Source organism: Natator depressus, chromosome 3 (genome assembly GCF_965152275.1).
Source record: "Natator depressus isolate rNatDep1 chromosome 3, rNatDep2.hap1, whole genome shotgun sequence".
Lineage (NCBI taxonomy): Eukaryota > Metazoa > Chordata > Testudines > Cheloniidae > Natator > Natator depressus.
The window spans coordinates 110,177,074-110,197,629 of record NC_134236.1 but is presented as its reverse complement, the minus strand read 5'-3'; the positions used below and the strand labels follow the sequence as shown (position 1 = coordinate 110,197,629).

The following is a 20,556-nucleotide window of genomic DNA, read 5'->3' as shown; positions in this document are numbered from 1 at the left end:
GTTGAGGTTTTGATGCACATTCCTCATTAATTTCAATGCTTTATGTCTAAATCCTCTAAGCAGCTTTGAAAATTGCATCCAGGATCCCCAGAAAAATCCCATTTATGTCAATAGAGACCTGTTACAACTCAGCAAACAAAGCTGAAGGTAGGATAAATATGGCAAGGATGGGTGTCTTAGTCTTAAGGAGATAAAATGGATGACGACACTGATTATGTCTGGAAGTTTTTGTTTAAATCCCACTCAGAGTCAAGACCTGAGCATGCATAGCATTATTTGACATTACTGTAACTTACAAACACGCTGTCTAAAGTTTCGCACTCTGACAGTATGTGTTAAGTACGCATATGCCGGATCTCTTCCTTGTTATAAACAATTGCTGGGAGCCTGATAAGTGGTCTACTAGCAGCATGATGTGCTGACATACAGGAGTTCCAAACTTGGGACTGAGCAATGCCTCTCATTTTCTAGAACAGGGACCAAGAGTGCACTCAGCTTGTAAAGAGAAGACAAATCTCCATTTCACACTCAAGCAAGACCTTTTGGCTGGCACTCAGAGTGGCCTCAATGAGCTCTGGTAACAGCTTCATCCAGCCTCTTTCATCTGAGGGAACTCTGCTGTCACAGTGACTGAAACAAAAAGTAACTCCCAGAGGACTCCTCTTTCCTGCAAAAGACCCTCCTCCACACACACACACACACACACAATTTCTACAGGCACATAAATACTTGGAACAGCAGAAGAAAATTATGGTGCATAAACCAAAACACACACACACAATGTTACATGCACCTAAAAATAAGCTAAATGCTATTACACTCATGCCTTTGTACAGAAAAGCAGCAGCATTTTAGGAACATTTCATTTATGAAAAAAGAAAAGGAGTACTTGTGGCACCTTAGAGACTAACCAATTTATCTGAGCATGAGCTTTCGTGAGCTTTTTTTGCGAATACAGACTAACACGGCTGTTACTCTCAAACATTTCATTTATGCAGTTTTAACCATTAAAGGTGAATGTTGTCTAGAAATATAAGAAGGACATTAATGAAAAAAGATGAAAGCAGCATTTTTATTGAAAGAGATCAAATGAGTCAAATAACCTTCCATCTAGTGGTGGGTAGCCATTAAAAATATCTTTATAACTGACTTGGCTTATCAGTCAGGCAGCTGTAAAAAAGAAACAAAGGGAACAAGTTTTTCCTTCTTTGGAGGACCAAATGTTATAGTCAAAAGTACATTATTGTGATGGCAAAAATATATGCTATTAATATGCCTCTAATGAAGGTGAATACTAATCAGTTTGTTACCCCCTGGTCTCTAACACTTGCAACCTTGCTGGGGATAATTAACACAAAAGAAACTTGTAAAAATATTCAAGTCCATACTATTCATATTTTAGCTGAGAAAAGCAGACATCCTTAACTAGGGGTAAGAGTGGATGGAAGGACCTGGTTTAGATTTAAAAAAGAATTGCTATTAGCCCATTGTGTGAAGTTTGAAAAACGTGTTTATTTATTGTGAGCCTCTGCCTTTCTTTGTTTTGGTACACACAAGAATGGAAATACCATCAGCGTCTATTTGACAACAGCTGAAGGCAGAAGTACTTGAAGTTTTCTGAAAACCCCTGTTTTCCTATGATTTTTTTTAACAAAATGCCATGACAAAGCCTTGTTGGAAACTGCAAAACAGCTTGCAGGAAATTTTATTGCTGACTATGTAAACAAAATAAGGAAGGGAACTAAAAAAAATTCAACAGAACATGCACAACAGTGGAGCCAAAGGCTAATAGGTAGACTGGAAATAAGGCATAAATTTTTAACAGTAAGAGTGTGATAGACTATACCCCTGTATTCATCCCTTGAACACTATTGTGATAATTTTTGTACAAAGTATGCCTTGTGGGGTATCATTTGAAAACTATAATTTGCTGACCATTATTATCTTGGTAAATTATGTGTGGTAACATTAGATGTAAAGTTATAAGATTTCACTGTGTAGTGTTACTTAAACATTTTCCAAGTCTGGGGAATGGCCAAACCAGTTCCTCTGAGACAAAGGGCAAGCTGATGCCTCAGCCAGGACTAAACAAGGTCAATGGGCCATTACCTGCTAAATGGTCATTCTTTGGCAGAAAAGGGGGCGTGGGTGAGAATTTGCATTTTGCATTTTAGCAGAGAAACAGCATTGGGTTCCTGTCCACGCAGACTTTTTGTCTCCTGAATCTCATCCGGAAATAACTCTCAAAGGAGAGAGAGGACTATAAAAACAGGACACACCACTAGAGCCCCTCCTCCTCCTCTCTGTTCTCTCTATTCACTGCAGCAGAGGGAGGGCGCTGCCTTTACTCAGGTACTGGATGGATCACTTGATGATTGCCCGTTTTGCTCATTCCCTCTGAAGTACCTGGCACTGGCCACTGTCGGCAAACAGGATACTGGGCTAAACAGACCATTGCTCTGACCCAGTATGGCCAATCCTATGGGTCCTGGCCTAAGAAGTTTGGCCAGTAATAATGTTGAGAACTTGTGGTGAGAAAAACTTTGCACTGAATTTAACGTAGTTTGTTAAGTTAGACACTAGTTGTGTTTTAAATTTATTTTTCTTGTAACTATTTCTGACTTTTATGCCTCATTACTGTATTTGCTTAAAATCTATTACTTTGTAGTTAATAAACTTCTTTTATTGTTTTTATCTAAACCAGTGTGTTTGAGAAACTCGATTTAGGATAACAGGATTTGTGCATATCATTTCAATTAATAAAATAATGGACTTTATATGAGCTGGGAAGTACAAGACATACATTTCTGGGGGGAAATCTGGGACTGGGAGTGTGCTGGAGTCACCCTCCAGTATAATTCAGGTTGGTAAAAGCTTGAGTGTGACTGGCAGGTTGCAAATGCACACAGACATAACTGGGAGTGACTTATATGCTAGAGGCTGTTTGTGAGCAGTCCAGGAGTGGAGACAACAGCAGCAAAGCACTGCAGGCTGAAGGGAAGGGATGAGACAGCTACTCACTAGCCTAGATTGTACCCTGGGTATGTCACAGAGGCCAATTAACCATTAGACCAATTTACCAAGGGTGGTGGTGGATTCTCCATGACTGACCATTTTTAAAACAAGATTAGATATATCCTAGGAATTTGGGGTAAATTCTATGGAGTGTACTATATAGGGTCAAACTAGATGATCACAGTAGTCCTTTCTGGCCTTGGTTTCTATGATTGTCAGTTTCAGAGCATTATTTGAGTTCTAGAACTGGGGAAAAAAACTCTTAAAAACGTAAAACTATTTTGAACAAAGTCTGAGAAAAAGCAGAGAGAAGTTTTGTACACCCAATCTTACTAGATGTTTCAGGAAATATTCCAAGCAATTCCCAGACTGCCACAAACTATTAAGGAAAACTTCCATCTGTGTACATTTTAGCCTGCAGAGCCATAACTGAGCCAGATGCTGACCATGCTTGGAGATATCAAGGATTTTATGGAGCGGACTTCCAGGGACACTTGTGACAGAAAGCTGGGGCTGCACAGGTAGATGTGACTAGTCAACAGGCTATGTAGAGTCCCGGGCACCGGGAACTGGTAACCTAGGCATGATGAAGACCCAATATTTGTGACATTGAGAGGAGAAGAATGGAGGAAATCATCTGAGAGATGCTTTGAGAAGAATTCTGACTAGGGATGTTAAGAACCACTGGGGAACATATGAGAGGCAGAGATTCAATGTTGTTCTAGATTTGTTTGTTTGTTACAATTTTATTTCCTATAGTTAATGTGCAAATCTCAGACTCTACCCTGCCACCTGAACAACTCCACCACAGGGTTCTGCAACGCAGGTTACCTTATACATTAAACTCAGTTTTCAGATGAACTTTTTACCCCAGCCTTTGCAACAGATTTCTGCAAAGGGGAGAGAACGGTCATCTAAAAGCTTTTAGACAGAATCAACTATTAAAGTAATAAATTATATAGAAAGGGCAATAACAGAGGGTTTGAATACTTGGGGATAGATAGCAAGGGAGTTTTCATTTTAATTCATTTGGGAATTATTCATGTTAAGAGTTTACAACTGCCATGAGCTTTTCTAAAATATTCTGAATTGACTAAAATCCAGTGACAAGTCAATTTACTGATCGTAAAGTCCCGGGACGATTTCAAAATAATTTCTTGTGTACCAAATACACTGATGCTGTGATAAAAAAACAAAATGTAATAAATACTTTCCATTTGTTTTTTTTTTTTGAATAATGGACTTGCAATTAGTTACTTTTCTGTACAGTATAACAACTTTTGCAGGTTTCATTTAGAAAATTGAACACTGTTAAAAAGTAAGAATTGTTTATGATAAAAGATAATGATTCTCTTTGGAGGATTTAACAACTAAATAAGAGATAATCTGACATCTCTGCATAAAATGGTGGTGAGATACAGGGACTTAATTATCTTGGATAGGTGGCTAGTGACAATTTAAACTACACAAGCCACCAGCTAACTGGCCTCAACTCTGGAAGAATGGGAAATCTCTCTGAGAGCTGTTGGCTGATCGGTATTGGTGGTAGGCTCAAGAAAGGCCTCATTCTCCAACCTGATTGGAAAGCAAGTATGACAGCACTTGATGACAGTATTGGGTACAGAAATCAGAAAAGTATTCTACACTGAAGGGGGGAAGAACACTCTAATAAGGTGACCCTGAGAAGATGGTGGTGATGGCAAGTGTTGGGGAAGAGAAGAAGGAAGATTCTTTTACTTGGTTTGTCCTGCTAGCTAAAACCAAACAGAAGCACATGTGACAGACATTAGTCACATCCCTTACTGTGTGGAAGGCACCTAGAGACCATGGTGACAGGTGTAAGAATCAGAACTGAACAGAAATAAAAATAGAAACATTATCCTGATGCTGTTGAAAGGCATGTGAAAGTTATTTGTTAATTCACTGTCACTGTGCAAACATGACTATTGCATTTTATTTGAAAAAATACCTGTTGTATTAATGTGTTGAGACTGTTTTATTTAACTTTAGAAAACCCTTGGGGGTGCTTATCAACTTGTTTTAAAAAGACATTTACTATGGAAATAAAGCCAGATAACTAGTTTTATGAGGTATAAAATCATTTAACTTCTATTCACTTGAGACTAATTCATCTTGCATAACTATATTTGCCATTGTCATAGCCCAAAGTGTTAACAAGAAACCTCTTATTTTTTAAAGCAGAGAACACATTTGCAGTGACTTTGGTTCCATAGTCTAGAACTGTAGACCTGATTTCATAAAAGATGATTTAACAGTGACAATTTTCCTGGGGTTAGGAAATCTTTTCATCACTCCATCATTAAACAAGTTGGCACAGGGATACAAAACTCCTTTATGTTGTGACAAAAACACCATACACTCGTTATTACTTTTTTTGTCTTCTGATTGATCAGTCTCTTTTTGATGGTTCTTATTACATTATCTCCACTTCAGCAGCTGCTCAGAAAGTAAAAAAAGCTCTATAATCATCAGACCATCTGGTTACCAGAGAGGAAAAATATTAACTGACCTTGGAATCAGGGAAGAGAAAAAAGAAATCCACTGCTCTGGTTGCAACTGCTTCGTTTCAATAAGCGTCTTTTGCCACAAAGTGATGAAAATAGCAAACGTTTTTCTCAATGTCTAGCGGAGGTAAACTGCAATGGGATGTGAACTTCTAAAACTGAGCCTTAGTACACTTATTTTGAGAATTAAGGCAAGCAAACAGGTTTCAAGGAGTGGACAATATGTAAAAAGGAAAATATTATGTATGAACAGTATGTTGCTTGTTTACAAATTTATTTTAGAGAAGTTAAGCTGCTCCTAGTTCCACCAGTTCTTGGTTTTTTGAGCACTTATTCTTGTTCATTTCTCAATCAATAGAAAAAGTGCTCATTTTAGCGCCTGACAGGAGCTAGTGGTTTCTCTCTCTGCTTAGCAATAATTAAATTTATTTTCCCTTACCTTTACTATGCTCTTTAAACAGCATAGAAGAACTGGAGCCGATTTAATGTCCATTCCCCCAATTATACAGAACATGTTCTCTCTTCCATGGTTCAGTGGGTCTTTGCAGCAGAAAGTGATGGGTGCAAATGACACTGTCATCATTATAGCACTTTCAGAGCATTTGAACAGGCATAATGGTATACTGTCAAGTTCATAATCGGAAGAATCCAACAGTATTGTCATCACATAATTATGTCTAGCATCACTCCAATGAAAAATATTCTTTAAGCTTCTAATAACCCTGGCAGAAAACTTGCTTACAACAAAAAGTACTACAGGAACAAGAAGTTTAGATAATAAGAAGCAACTGGGTACTACAAAATGTAGCAATTAGGCAAATTCAAAGCAGCCATCCATGCAGGCATAACACAGCATGCCACTAGTTACTCATAATTCATATATCTACTGTGCATATAGTTGGGGGGGAGGGGGGAAAAGATAGTTGATCATTTCCATCTTAACCCTTTGGTTTTTCTCTGATTAGCACTGAAAGTTCTTGAAATCAAAGAAAATTAAAAAACGATAAAGAATGAGGAAAATGGCTGCAGGATAAAAGACAAATTACTTTTAATCTGGAGATGAATGAATTACTATGAGCAAAGAACACTGAATATCTGAAGAGTGAGTTCGTATATTGTGGGTATTTCTGGGAAGAACAGTATAAAGTCATCAATAAAGGGAAAGAAGAGGGATAAGTACTACACGCATCCCCTGAATATTAAATGCAGTGTAGTTGAAGCCATGTCAGTCGCAGGGCCTGTGAAAGAGAAAGTGGGTGAGGTGATATCTTTTATTGGACCAATTTCTGTTGGTGCGGGAGACAAGCTTTCAAGCCACATAGAGCTTTCCTTCTTCAGCAGCCATTGCATTAATATACCAACAGGTAAATCTGAAAGAGAACTACTATGACAGGAAAAAGCAGACTTCTCTACTACAGATTAAGCTGAAAACTCTCACACAGCAGAACTATTTTTTGAGCTTGTCAGAAAAGTATATTAACGCTTATTCCTAACCTTTTCTATTTTTAAAAGGGAAAGTCAGAAAAAATATAGCTATTTATCCTTTTTATTATTTGCACTGTAAAATTATTTAAATTTAAAAACATTTGGGCCAACCTAGTAAGTGATTAATTTCGTGGGCCAGCCTCTTGGCTCCCAAGCACAATGGAAGTACCGTAAAGGCAGAGTGCTTCACCCCTACAGAGAAACAGCACTTCAGGTGCTCTGCAGCATTCCTTTGGTCACAGATTTTGACAGGTGTTCCACCTCTCCCCAGTAGGCCAAGAGGGGTCCTGTGATACAGAAGAGAGAGCATGTGAGAGCACGTACACAAGTGACCAGTACAAGGTACTCAACTTTTTTTTTTAAACCAAAAATTGCTTCAATTTTGCAAAAGCGTTGTGACCTCAAATCAGGCCACAATATTTTTGCAAAATGGAAGCAACTTCATGGAAGTGTAAGGCCCAACTCTCTCATCAGTGCAGAGCAGCTGAAAAGCCAGCTTTAACTGCTCCCCCGTCCCGATGACTCCCCACAGTGTAAGAGGAAAGCTTGGATGGCACAGAGCTGGGGTAGCATCTCTAAGCCACCCCTCGCTTCCTGCAGTCCCTGGTGAACAAGACATTCCACTGGAGAAAAGAAGCAAGACAGAGGCACCCCTCTGCTGTGGTGGTGATTCTAGGCAGCCCAGGATGTGGTTCTGCTTCCTGATGCACTGGGGGTGAATGGTGTGAGGGCCTAATGTTCCTCCACCAAAGACCATCTATAATTTTAGTGGCACAGAGGCCATGCCTGGCAGTTCCCGGAGGATGGTGGAAGAGACAGCTGTCCATCCCCTAAAGACACCTCACTGGTATGTTAAAAGGTGACTAAAATAAAAAACATACGATCACAAGCCTTCTCATCAATCAGCCTGTTAATCGGCTGCACTATTAGCAGCAGCGGTGGGAGACCTAGTACTGACACAGCTCTGGTGACTTCTGGAGTCTTTACAAGCATGTGTCAATTAACCCTGATCACTAAAAGTATATCTACACTGCAGTTAAATGCCTGCAACTGGCCTGGGCCGGGTGACTTGGGCTAAGGGGCTGTTTAATTGTGGTGTAGATATTCAGACTCGGGCTGGAGCCTGGGTTTTAGGGCCCTGTGAGATGGGAGAGTCTCAGAGCTTGGTCTGCAGCCTGAGCCCAAGTGTCTACGCCGCAATTAAAGAGCCACTTAGCCCGAGGCTCATGAGGCCAAGTCAGCTGGCACAGGTGAGCTGTGGATTTCTAACTGCAGTACAGACATACCTTAAAATTCCCGTTGGTGCTGTTGATGGCACTGGTAGGATTTTTGGGTAACATCTCTGTGCCCGAGAGGGCGGGGGGGGGGAGATACCAGCAAAAGGAGGACACTCAGGACTAAGAATAGTAAACTACGCTTTATTGAAGGAAGGAAGGAAGAACTTACGCTCCAATCTGCACAGGGAGCCCCTAGGACACGTGGAGGGGCTGCAGGGGACTTTGGCCGTTCGGGACAGCTGACCAGGGAGGACTCCGCCGGGGGGGAGCCCTCTGCAGCGCTATATTCTCCGCGCTTATCTTGGGGTTACATGGGGTCAACAGCTGGTTACATTCTTATATGTATGATTTATGCTTATTATATAAACTAACTTGTTTACAGGCAAAAATATGCTGAGCTATGCTACAATATCTTTTGGCAGGGTCTGTCGGACAAAGTTCATCGAAACTGCCTGCATCCTCCGCTTATGTCCAGTCATGTACTCAGTCCACCACTTAGCTCCTCGCCCATTTTCGCAACCTTGCCCCAACAATCTCCTAGTGTATCCATGGCACAGTGTACACATTATAAGAATCAATACTGCTCTGGAAACATTCTGGGGTCCGCCTGGTAAACAAATTGGTCTATTTGCTGTCATACTACAACACTAAAAATAACCATTATATCCTCAGGTTCAAATCTCACTTCCCCTACTCCAGCTGCCCAAAATTCGGTTTTAAAAATCTCCTCTTTGGCCATGTGCAGGATTCCAGTGCCACCTCTGGATAGGGAAAGAGGGTGTTTACATCCCTGGCCACTTCTTGTGCTTGTTTATCTGTCACACACCTGTCCACTAGTGAGTTTGAAAAGACTTCACCTAGAACACCAAAGAGCCAACATATAGTAAAAAGATTTGGGCTTTACCACTATAGACTGAACTTAAACTGGTGACCTATACGTCTGGCTAAATATCCCTCCTCCGCTCAGTCAGTCAGGCATCACATCTTTGGTAGTTATAAAGTTGTAATCTTAGTACGTCTCCACACTTCCACAGAAACTTTCAGAAAAGACAAAGATGGGTGAGACCAGAAATTGTAATATAGGGTGAGATTTTCAAAAGAGCCTAAGGGACTTAGAAGCATATGCTCCATTGACTTTCAATGGCATGTGTGCGCTTTATTCTTAAGCACTTCAGCACATCCTCACACCCTTCTATAGTAAACCACCTGGGGTTGAAGGGAGTGGCTTTTCAGGCCTTCTAACAACCAGCTGGTTCAGTATCTTGGTAGGTGTATGGTTACTAGCTGCACTGGTATTTTGGCAGAAATCAGTGTTTCAGGCAGCAGTTCAATTCCCACCCATCAGACAAAATGACAAGTTTTAAAACTTTGCTTAAGTCCTTTATGGATAAAAATATTACATCAGGGAATTTATCTCACTGCATTGGGCAGCAGGAAAAGAAAAAAGCGGTTCCCCTTCATTTATATATGAAATATGAACACATGCCAGATGCCTGCTAGAATAACTAAAGTATATGCATGTAAATTACTGATATATGATATTGTTCTGATGCAACTGTGGTATATTTTTGCATTTCTAATTTAAAGGTAGAACAGATGGTGAACATTAAATTAATTTAAAGTGATGTGTCCATCAAAATAACCTTTGCTACCAAATAATTGCTCACTAAGTGGGGATTTGATCATTTTCACCAGCTTTCTACACTAGCAATGCACATTGATATGACTGGTTTCAGAGTAACAGCCGTGTTAGTCTGTATTCGCAAAAAGAAAAGGAGTACTTGTGGCACCTTAGAGACTAACCAATTTATTTTGAGCATAAGCTTTCGTGAGCTACAGCTCACTTCATCGGATGAAGTGAGCTGTAGCTCACGAAAGCTTATGCTCAAATAAATTGGTTAGTCTCTAAGGTGCCACAAGTACTCTTTTTTTTTTTTTTTATTGATATGACTGAAGACTTCTGGAAATGTTCGCAATTTCACTGTATCATCCTGATCTGTCAGCACTTTATTTTATAGTACACTTCATAAACTGAATTTTAAGGACAGGAATGCTTACCATATCAAGAAGGTCATATGGTTGATCTGCAGTTAAGAAGCCCAGGGAAAGAAAATAACATTCTGTTTTTCTGTGTTTTTCATGGGCTGTAACTTCACTAATAATTCTTGGATCTGAGAAACTAATTGGACTTATGTTCTTGATCTAAATGTCTGCAAGCAGTTAATTATACTCCTCTAAATTTTCTTACTATATATCATGGACAAGTGACAACAAAGCTAAAAATATAAACATTTTCACAGTGCCCTTATCTTGTTGATTTATAAAATCTAGCAGCTGGTTTATCAGTCTACTGTATTTAGAAACTAGACGTTCAAAAGCAAGAAACAGACTTGTTCTTTTGTGATGATGTGATCCCTGGGGAGATGAAGATGAAATCAGAAGAAAAAACAGATGGGATAAGAAAGAACTCAAAAACTTAAAACTTCCTGGATTATGGAGGTTCAGTGTTCAGAAGGGCCAGTTACTGCACGGTTGCAACATAAGGCCAACAAGCTAAAAGGGAACAGCATCAGAGCTAATGTCATAACCTAAGTTAATGTACTTGTTATCGTAGGACATATAACAAGATCTTATTACCTGTAATACAGCAATGGAGTTAATATAAGGCATCTTGTAATGCATGAGCAGGTATTGTACTCCTCTTACAATGTATCACCTGACAACAAAGAATTTATGTAATTGTTTAGGGAATTTTTAAAGTGTCTTTTCTTTGAGCAAACCCCACACTGATTTGTGTGGGCTCACCTCCAAATTTTGCCCAACACCTTCAAACAATGTATTCCCTCCCTTCCACAAAAAGCGTAGAGGAGCAAACAGGCCTTGCTAGGTGGCTGTAAGGTTAACAGAATCAGGCTCTCGTGAACTGAAAAGGGAAGTGAATTTTTCAATTGAGGACCCAGCGCAGAGAATGCACCATTTCTGTTCTCCTTGCACTTAAGCCACAGGGTATTAGACCACGAACCTTGGACAATTTCAACTATCATAGTATCACAAAAGAATAGAGGCAGTCACTGAAGTAACTACAACCCAATCCGCTGAAGGTTGTATATGAAAAACCTTAAATTGGATCTGGAAATAAATAGGAAACAGGAAAGAAGTTGGAGCACTGGTGTTGAGGTGGTTTCTATAAAGGATATTTCTTAAACAGGCACCCTGCATACTATCAAGCAGCAAGTTTCAGAGTGGTTTTAAAGTACAGTCCCAAATAAAGTGCCCTGTCGTAATCAAATCTTGTGCTGAAAAAGGTGTGGATCCTGTGGCGAGATCCACATGTAAATGAGTGGACACAAACCTTTTGTTGAGTGTCAGAAATAAGAAACAGTATTGACCACTGCCACTATACCGAATGCTCAGAACTAGTTCTGGAACCAACAGGCTGTGCATCTGAGTAATAATGAAAAGGAAACTTTTCCAAGTAGGGAGCCGGTATCTTCTCCACCAATTTTTCCAGTCCACTAGCATAACCTCAGTCTTGTGCAGGTTCAGTCCTCATCTAAGCCACAAGCCTCACAAGTTACTCATCTTATTATTCCACATGCATTTCCTCATCACCTTTCCATATGTTCCATACACCCTTATTATATTGCAATCCGAGGTCCGATCTACACAGGAACAGAGGAAAGTCAATTTGGATCTATAAGGGTATGAATTTATATCGCATTAGTTAAACCTCATTAAATCCTTTTGTGGAGATATTCATACAGAATGAAATTGCCCTTAATTCAGTTTATCTTAATTTACTTCAAAAGTATCCACATGGGATTAATGTGGTTTAACTAACATGCTTTAAATTCTCACCTTTAGTTGATTCAGATTAACTGGCCTGAATGTTCCATTGCAGACAAGCCCTAAGATACTGCTGAATACTTTATACCCGCCTACACAGAAATTACATTTTACATAAATCTGAGCATAAATTAGCTAATATCAGGCTAAATAATCTAATACAAAAACTAAATTATAGTATAATTCAATGTATCTTTGTAAAGTACCTTTCATAAAAGAGTAACAGAGAACGCTTCAAAGACAATGTCTGAAAGGAAAAAAATCTGATAGGATCTATTTAAAAATACCATCAACATCTATGACACATTCTTGAAATATAGTAATTTTGTTAATTGAGTAGTTATTGTGTATTTTCAGATGTAGAGAGAGATCAGTGAGATTACCAAGTACTTTACTGTTTACTGAAGACACTGAATTGGTCTCATATTGGAATTAGTTGGTCATCATTTTGCATTACTCTGGAACTCTCATTTCACTACATGCACATATTGCCCAGACCATAAGGGTATTTATCCCAGGCATATCCTTGCACAATTGGCTATGATGCATTAGAATTGTGTGTTTTGGGGAAGAGGATTTTTTTTTCTCCTTACTCTGAAACACCTGGTGTTGCCCCCAGTGCAAGAAGCGGGTTACCAGACACGTTCTCATTAAGAAAGATGAAAACCCTAACTCTTATTTTGTTATTATCTGTATAAGAGTAGTGCCTAGAGGCTTCAATCTACTTCTGGATATCACTGTGCTTGATAGACTGAAAGAAAGTCACTGCACCCTGAAAACTATGATCTAAAGGCCAGATTCTGCCACACCTACTCCTGTAGAATAGTACTTTAATCAGTGGGATTATTATTATTATTTAATAAAGTGGAGAAAGGCGTAACAAAAACCTGTGTCTGGAAACTGAAGCCAGACAAATTCAAATTAGAAATAGGGCAGAAATTTAAGTGAGGCTGATTAACCACGGGAACAAACTCCCAAGGGAAGTGGTAGATTCTCCATCTCTTGATGTCTTCATATCAAGACTGGGTGCCTTTCTGGAAGATACGCTGCAGCCAAACACAAGTTATTGGTCTCCATACAGGGGTACCTGGGAGAACTGAATTGTCTATGACACACAGGAGGTCAAACTAGACGATGCAATGGTCTCTTTCTGGGCTCAAACTCTATGAATCTACGTACAGCACGGTACTGTTTTTGCAATATGATATGTGGACAGGAGATATTCATAAAACACTCTCAGACCACCAGCCTGCCAATTATCATTTGGCAGTTTACTATGGTCAGCCACCCTCCTAGTCTGTTCCCACCACCTTTTGAATATTACAAGATACTGTTTTCATAATATTGTACTGTGAGAATTTAACATGTGTATCATCATCTAAAGATCACTCTCGTGTTTTCATTCAACACTGACCGGCTTACACAAATCAAGTCCTGACAAACACTGCTAAATAAAAAACACTTGGCACTAGTGGTATGTTATGATTTGGCACAGATTGATTTGGGTACTTTTACACATTTTGAGATGTAAATTATAAAATTTGTTGAGCTCATGACTGGCTGAATGAGCAAAGCTAAAATCGGAATATATTATTTTCATCTTCATGATACTTCATGCAATGTTGGCCAAACAGCACATTTATTATATATGCAACATATCAAATAAGATGCAAAACTACCGAATTTTGCATAACATACTCCTGATTTTTCAAAATAGCAGGAGATAAGATCTAATATAACAACCAAGAAGTAAGTATTAGTCAACGAAAAAAAATGTTCATTTGTTTTAACCAGGAGGTATTCAAACTATGCAATGCAAAGCCAAAGAAGGGAATCAGAAATGAGGAAAAGAAAAAACTCTTTGTGGTAGAAAATTACACAAAAGTAATGTCAGATTGCTATAACATTAGTTATTTTTAATTAACATTAAGTTGAAAAGTCGTCTAGGAAGGCTCTACAGGATGTATGAAATCAGGAGAATGAATATTAACACAGGCCAGAAATAATCATATAATGACTTTGCAAATTATATAGAGTACTAAATGATATGCATCTGCATGGTAATTCGGATTTCTGCAGATTACTTCTTAATAATTTAAAATACTAGCTTTTTTCTAGTACAATTACAATGCAATTTTCAGCAGTAAGATTTCATAACAACAGAAGAGATACAATTATGAATTCACTCTACAGATACATGATACACTTCTACACTGATATAACGCAGTCCTCGGGAGACAAAAAATCTCACCGTGTTATAGGTGAGACCGCATTATATGGAACTTGCTTTGCCCCCCCCCGTTCCTTGTTCCCTGACCGCGCCCTCCAGAGGACCCCCCCCAAACCCTAATCACCCCTGGACCCTACCCCCTACTCAACTCCCCTGCTCCCTGTCCCTTGACTGCTCCGACCCCTATCCACACCCCTCGCCCCCTGACTGGCAGTCACCGGCAGCTGCAGGAAGCGGAGCAACGCGGCCCCAGCCCACTCCACTCCACCAGCTCCCAGCCATGGCGCTCCGCTTCCCGCCACCGGTGAGTGCGGGGAGATTGGGGAAAGGACGTCCTCTGCAGTCACTGGCGACGGGAAGCGGAGTGACGCAGCCCCAGCCCGCTCTGCTCTCCTTGTCCCGACCCCAGCCGTGTCACTGGGCGGGTTGGGGAAAGGTCCCGCACTCACCTGCGGCGGGAAGCGGAGCGCCACGGCTGGGAGCTGGCGGAGTGGAGCGGGCTGGAGCCGAGCTGCTCCGCTTCCGCTACTGCCGGTGAGTGCAGGGGGGATCCCTTCCTCCAAGCCCCCCTCCCCTGAGTGACATGGCTGGGGCTGGGGTGAGGGAAGCTGAGTGGGCTGCTCCTGGCCCCCCGCTAATCCCCCAGGCCACTCTGGGACTGCGGATCCCCCAAAAGTGCCCCCCCACAGCTCCTGCCTCCCAGACCCTGGTGGGGGGGGGAGAGCCCCTGACCGCCTCCGAGACCCTCTGCCCCTTATCCAACCCCTCGGCCCCGGCCTGGCACCCTTAACATGCTGTTCAGAACAGCGTGTTGGAGCTTTATTGCGTTGTATGAGAACCTGCGTTGTATCAGGGTAGAGGTGTATTTACCGTATGTACTATGTACTTATACAATTATTATATTTTTTTTCTTTTGAACAATTATGAATAGACTTACTACTTTTTCTCTGGTTCCTGAAAATAGCTAAATATGAGTCAACTCTTGCAGTCATTAAAGAGTTAAACATTCAAATAGCTTAATTACCACCTAGAGATGAAAGACAACTGATCTAGAACAGATGTGTTTCATTTTTCATCAGGCAATTCCAGAATCTATTTTGGTTAATATTTTACAAAGAGTAATATATGCAGATTTTAATGGCTTATGTTCCAATATTCTTCACAATCATATTTCAAGTGCATAGCTTTGTTATTGAAGCAAGAATACACAAAATTGCATTGATGTTATCCATATTTTGAGTTTATAATGAAAGGCAAAAAATTCCAGATGTGCCTCCTCAAAATGTTTTTGATATAAAATATAGCCTTTTGTGATTTATTTGTACATTTCCTCCTTCCATCATTGAACACTGGATATTTACAAAGCAATGAGGGTTATACTTGATCAATTTGTAGGATGTGAAATGCCCAATTGCTTTAGAAATTCTAGAAGGCTACATAAATAATGAGCTATAAAATGTATACTGGGGACCTAAAAAGTGGTTTGATGTTGCAACATTCATTTTACGTGTTCCAAATATGAAGAAAACAGTAACTGACCCGTTTTTGAGTGCAGGTTTTTTCTTGGTTCTTCAGGGCCCTCGATTGGTTGGTCGGCAAGGAAAACTCGTGCCTGGTCTATGGCATTCAGAATGGTTTGCTCTTTATCCTTCAGTTCACGCCTCAGTGCCTTATGGAAGGGAAAATGAGAGTTGCATTTGTAACTTAATGTTTTGTACAACAGGCAATGTAGCAACTGCTCCATTTTCATCCCTCTGACCTGTGCAGTGAGTGACTAATAGTCAACATTTAATTCACGTTGCAAGACAAAAATTAAATTTTGCAAAAGAGAGATGGGAAGAAAATGAATTTAGACTGCAGAGGTGATTTTTACAGAACTAAGTTAAATATGTGAATACAAGAAAAATGATGATGATGATGATGATGATGATGAGTTTAAAATATTCACCAAAAGGAAATTATTATACTTGAACTTACACAAAAGTTCAAGTATAATCCTTCATTACTATCTGAAGGATTCATAGGATATAATAGACTGCTCTGACTTTTTGTTGTTGTTAGCCAGAGCGAAAAAAAAAATACATTCAATGGAACACAAGAAGATAATTTCACAACTGGTAATGAGAACTGCAGAAGTATTTTAAATACTTCACAATATGTTAAGTTAAAAAATATGAAAATTAAGAGGCAGGAACAAATTAAACTACACAGAATCAAAACTCAACCAAAGAGAACATATTATGAAAAGACAGTCTCCAATTAGCGTAAAATATTTGCAGCCTGTTACGCCAAGGCAATTGCAATTTTTCTTTGAGAGGTTTTTCATGCAAATGTAAATGAATCTCAATAAACTTTATTCTATAGTGCTTTTGTTCTTTCATTTGTAAAGGGGTGTGTGTGTGAATTTAACCTTCCTCCTTTGAAGTCTTGTGTTTATGAGCAGTGTGTTCCAATATTCTCTTCTAAAAAACATTTAGCTCCATACAATCTTTTAAAATGATCCTTCTCAGATATAAATAATTTTTCATGAAACATTTGCATGTTACTACTACTGTAAATACATAATAGCATACCTTTAATGCTATGTATTATGGTTTTCTGCTTTTAAACTATAATTTTTTACATCTCTAATTAAAAATCAATGTTAATTTTACTGAAAAAGGCCAGTCACTCCCCACTGCCCACAAGAAACAGCATAGTACTCCAGGGACTGTATAACAGAACACACATCTTTTTCCCTATAAAAAAGAGTTCCTAGTGGAAGGATAAGAGCAGAAAGCAGGAAAATGTCTTACTATCTTTTTTCCAGATATTTACATATGGGGTGATACACACTAAGGCCTCAATTATGCAACTGGATCTACATGTGGGAAGACCCAATGGGACTCCATACGGACACAACAGTCTGCTGCATGGATCTGATTGTAGAATCAGGGCTTAAAAGGCTCGATTTTAACCTCCATTCTGTTTTGCAGCTAAATTCTAATCCTAATCCTCCTCCCTATTCTCTCCCCAAATTTTCTTCACAGCAATGAACACATGAAAATAACAGTTTTTCCTTTGAGAACACACATGGCCATTCCTCAGAACCAACACAGGGTACAGCACATCATACTGAAATTCTCCTGCACATTTGACATTAGGTGGTGTCGAAAGCACAGCATTCTCAACACCAAGGGCTTGACCCCAATAGGTCTACTCATATGAGTGAAGACAAGAATGCATATATTTGTGCATCAGATCCCTAATTTTAAATAAGCCTTACTGACCAGCTTGTCCTGATTTAAAACTCTACCCCCTCCATTTAGAGGGCATTTTCATTAGAGATAGTACAGTATGCTGGATACGTTATTTTAAAAGTCTGAAAGACAATTCAAGCCAGATAATCTTTCACTGATTTTCTGCCCAGTTTACTTTCTAATTCCTTACTTGCACACAAAGACTACATGTACATTTTAGCAGTAGTGAGGCAGAGGGGAATGGTACTGTACTCATTTCACAGCCCTTCCATTGTTATTAGATATTCGTAGTACATCAAAACAGTTCCACTAAGCAATTAACTTCAGCATGAAACAGAAACACACACACACACACACACACACACTAAATTAAAAGAGTCTTTTATAGCACAAAAAGCAAAGGAGTACTTGTGGCATCTTAGAGACTAACAAATTTATTTGTTAGTCTCTAAGATGCCACAAGTACTCCTTTGCTTTTTGCGGATACAGACTAACACGGCTGCTACTCTGAAACCTTTTATAAATACAGTATTTCTTTTATCACCACCTAGTCAATTAGACTCTACATAACTAAAATAAAAAAATCAATATGGGTAAATAAGATCACATGACAACTAGTACAAAGTCAGATAATTTCTCAATATTTTTTAAACTAACTGGCCCGTAACATTTCAATATAGAGCACAAAGCTAAAATATAAAACTTGTATGTCACCAACTGCTGTCTGGAATTCCTTTCCTCCAATTCTATCCCGTTCCCACTCCCACCCCCTGCCCTGGATTCTGTCTTCCACACTCCACTGAAATTGTTCTTGTCAGTCACTAATGACCTCTTCACGGTCAACTTACAGAGCCTGCAATCCATCTTCTTCTTCCTTGACACTGTCAACCATGCTCTTCTTCTGTCCTCCCGTAGCCTTTGTTAATCAGCCTTTCCGGTTTCTCCTCCTCCTCCTGCCTAATTGTATCTTCAGCAATACAGTTAGTGGTCATCCTTTTCTTCTTTCCAACTTTTGGTGCGGGTCACACAGGGCTCTGTCCTTTCTTTTCTCCCTATATATCACACATCACTAGACAATCTTATTTACTTGCACAACTTTACCGGTCATCTTTTTGCGGATAACTCTCAAATCTCTCTCTCCATTCCAGACCTGCTTTCCTCCATGCAAACCCACATCTCTACCCATCTTTCTGAAATCTCTTTGTGGATTGATGTCCAGCCATCAACTTAAACTCAACATGGCCAAACATGACCTCTTGGTCGCTCCCCTTTCCCTTGCTTCACCACCATAGATAATATCTTCTTCTTCTCAGTCACTCAGGGTTATAATCTGGATCCCATCATTGAGTCAGCCCTAGCTCTAGAGACATACATCCAGACAGAAATCTCATAGCTGCTTCTTACATGACCTGTCTAGGATTCAGTCCTCCTTCTGGCCATTCCATCAAAACTCTCATGTATTGATGCCTAAAACCTTACTCTTCCCAAGTCCATTCAAAATTCTGCTGCTATAATCATCTTCTTGGCTTGTTGCTCGGACCATGTCAACCTGCTCTTTGAATCTCTCTGCTCACCCCCCCGCCCCAGCTCTGCATCAAAGCTTTGTATATTTACCCTTATGGACATTCACAGCTTTGCCCAGCTCCAGTTAACTGATTGTGTAACTTAACCTCTTGTTTACCACTGACAATGTTCCATTAGCTTTCCCAGACTTCACTCCCCACCATGCTGCTTCTGCCTCAAACACCTCTGGCGCACACTCACACCAACCCTTATGCATCAAAAATACTCTCCATAAAATTCCATACTGACTCTCCTTATCCTTCTTCAGATGCATCCTTTAGTCTCATTATAATGCATGCAAAACCCAGCCTCCTGACTTAGGCAGGTGATGAACTGCAACTATTTAAGCCCTACATATCAAGTCAGTCCACTCCAATATTTCAATTAAACACAGAACAGATTACAATAAACCTCTTAGGAACCATCTACACATTACCAAGTAAGAGACCAGTCCTGAAAGCACTCTGTATGCAGGAACTGATTCTAGATAAGGAAGTAAGGCAGGAGGTCAGTATCACTGGAATATGCATAAGTTTCCTTGGGTGAGCCTTGGATGCAAGTCTCTACTTCTGAAAGTTTGTTGTTTGTGTATCATTAAAATAGAACTTTAGCTTTAAAATTTCCAGGATAATATTTTTGTGCAAAAAATACATTTATTTTAAAATGTTTGTGGGTTGGTTTGGTTTTTTACCCTCTGACGTGAGAGATTCCTTCAATGTTAACTCCAAATTAATGAAGATTTTCACGTAAGGGTTTCCATAGGATTTTTCAACCCCTGAATTTTTCAGAAGTGTTCAGAGAAAGGAGTCCATGTGGAATCTGTGCAGAAATTCCAGCTAAGCTTTGAAACTCTATAGGGATGGATCTCCCCATCTTCCTAGATTGCCTCTAGTTTACAATCTCAAACACTAACGAGACTCTTCCCTCATCTCTCTCATTTAAATTCTCTCTCTGACTCCTCCTTTGGTTCTCTGCCTACCATGCCCTCCATTATAGTTGTCTGACTTGAGACTCCATTTAATGGAGAACTTTATCTAGAGGATGAGGAACATATGGGCATTAAGTATGCAGAAGGCATGTATACTTGATTACTTCCACATCATCAGTGGAATTCCTCATCATTAATTCCTCCCTACTGTGAGATCCTTCAGCATGAAAGGGATTTTACAGATGAAAAATTAATATTCAAATAGCAATGATTTGAGAGTAAAAATTAGTGTCTTATTTGTGCAACATGCCCTGTAGTTTACATATATCTAAAGCTACTTCAAAAATATGCTCCAACCCAGTCTCCTTATTCCTTTAGCAGTACTTAATTTCCTAGTCTGTTTTTGTGCCAATAAAAAGGAATAGCAAAGAGAATATGTGATGCAATA

The 20,556-nt window shown here is 39.6% G+C and overlaps 1 protein-coding gene across 3 annotated transcripts in view; it reads right to left on the bottom strand.

The window, feature by feature from the left end:
* UTRN (utrophin) overlaps window positions 1-20,556 on the bottom strand; it is a 594,030-nt gene that overhangs the window by 140,761 nt on the left and 432,713 nt on the right. For all 3 annotated transcript variants that reach the window (XM_074948548.1, XM_074948550.1, XM_074948549.1), the window contains one exon: window positions 15,918-16,047. In XM_074948548.1, the coding sequence (XP_074804649.1) occupies window positions 15,918-16,047 (130 nt within the window). The remainder of the gene's footprint in view (window positions 1-15,917; window positions 16,048-20,556) is intronic.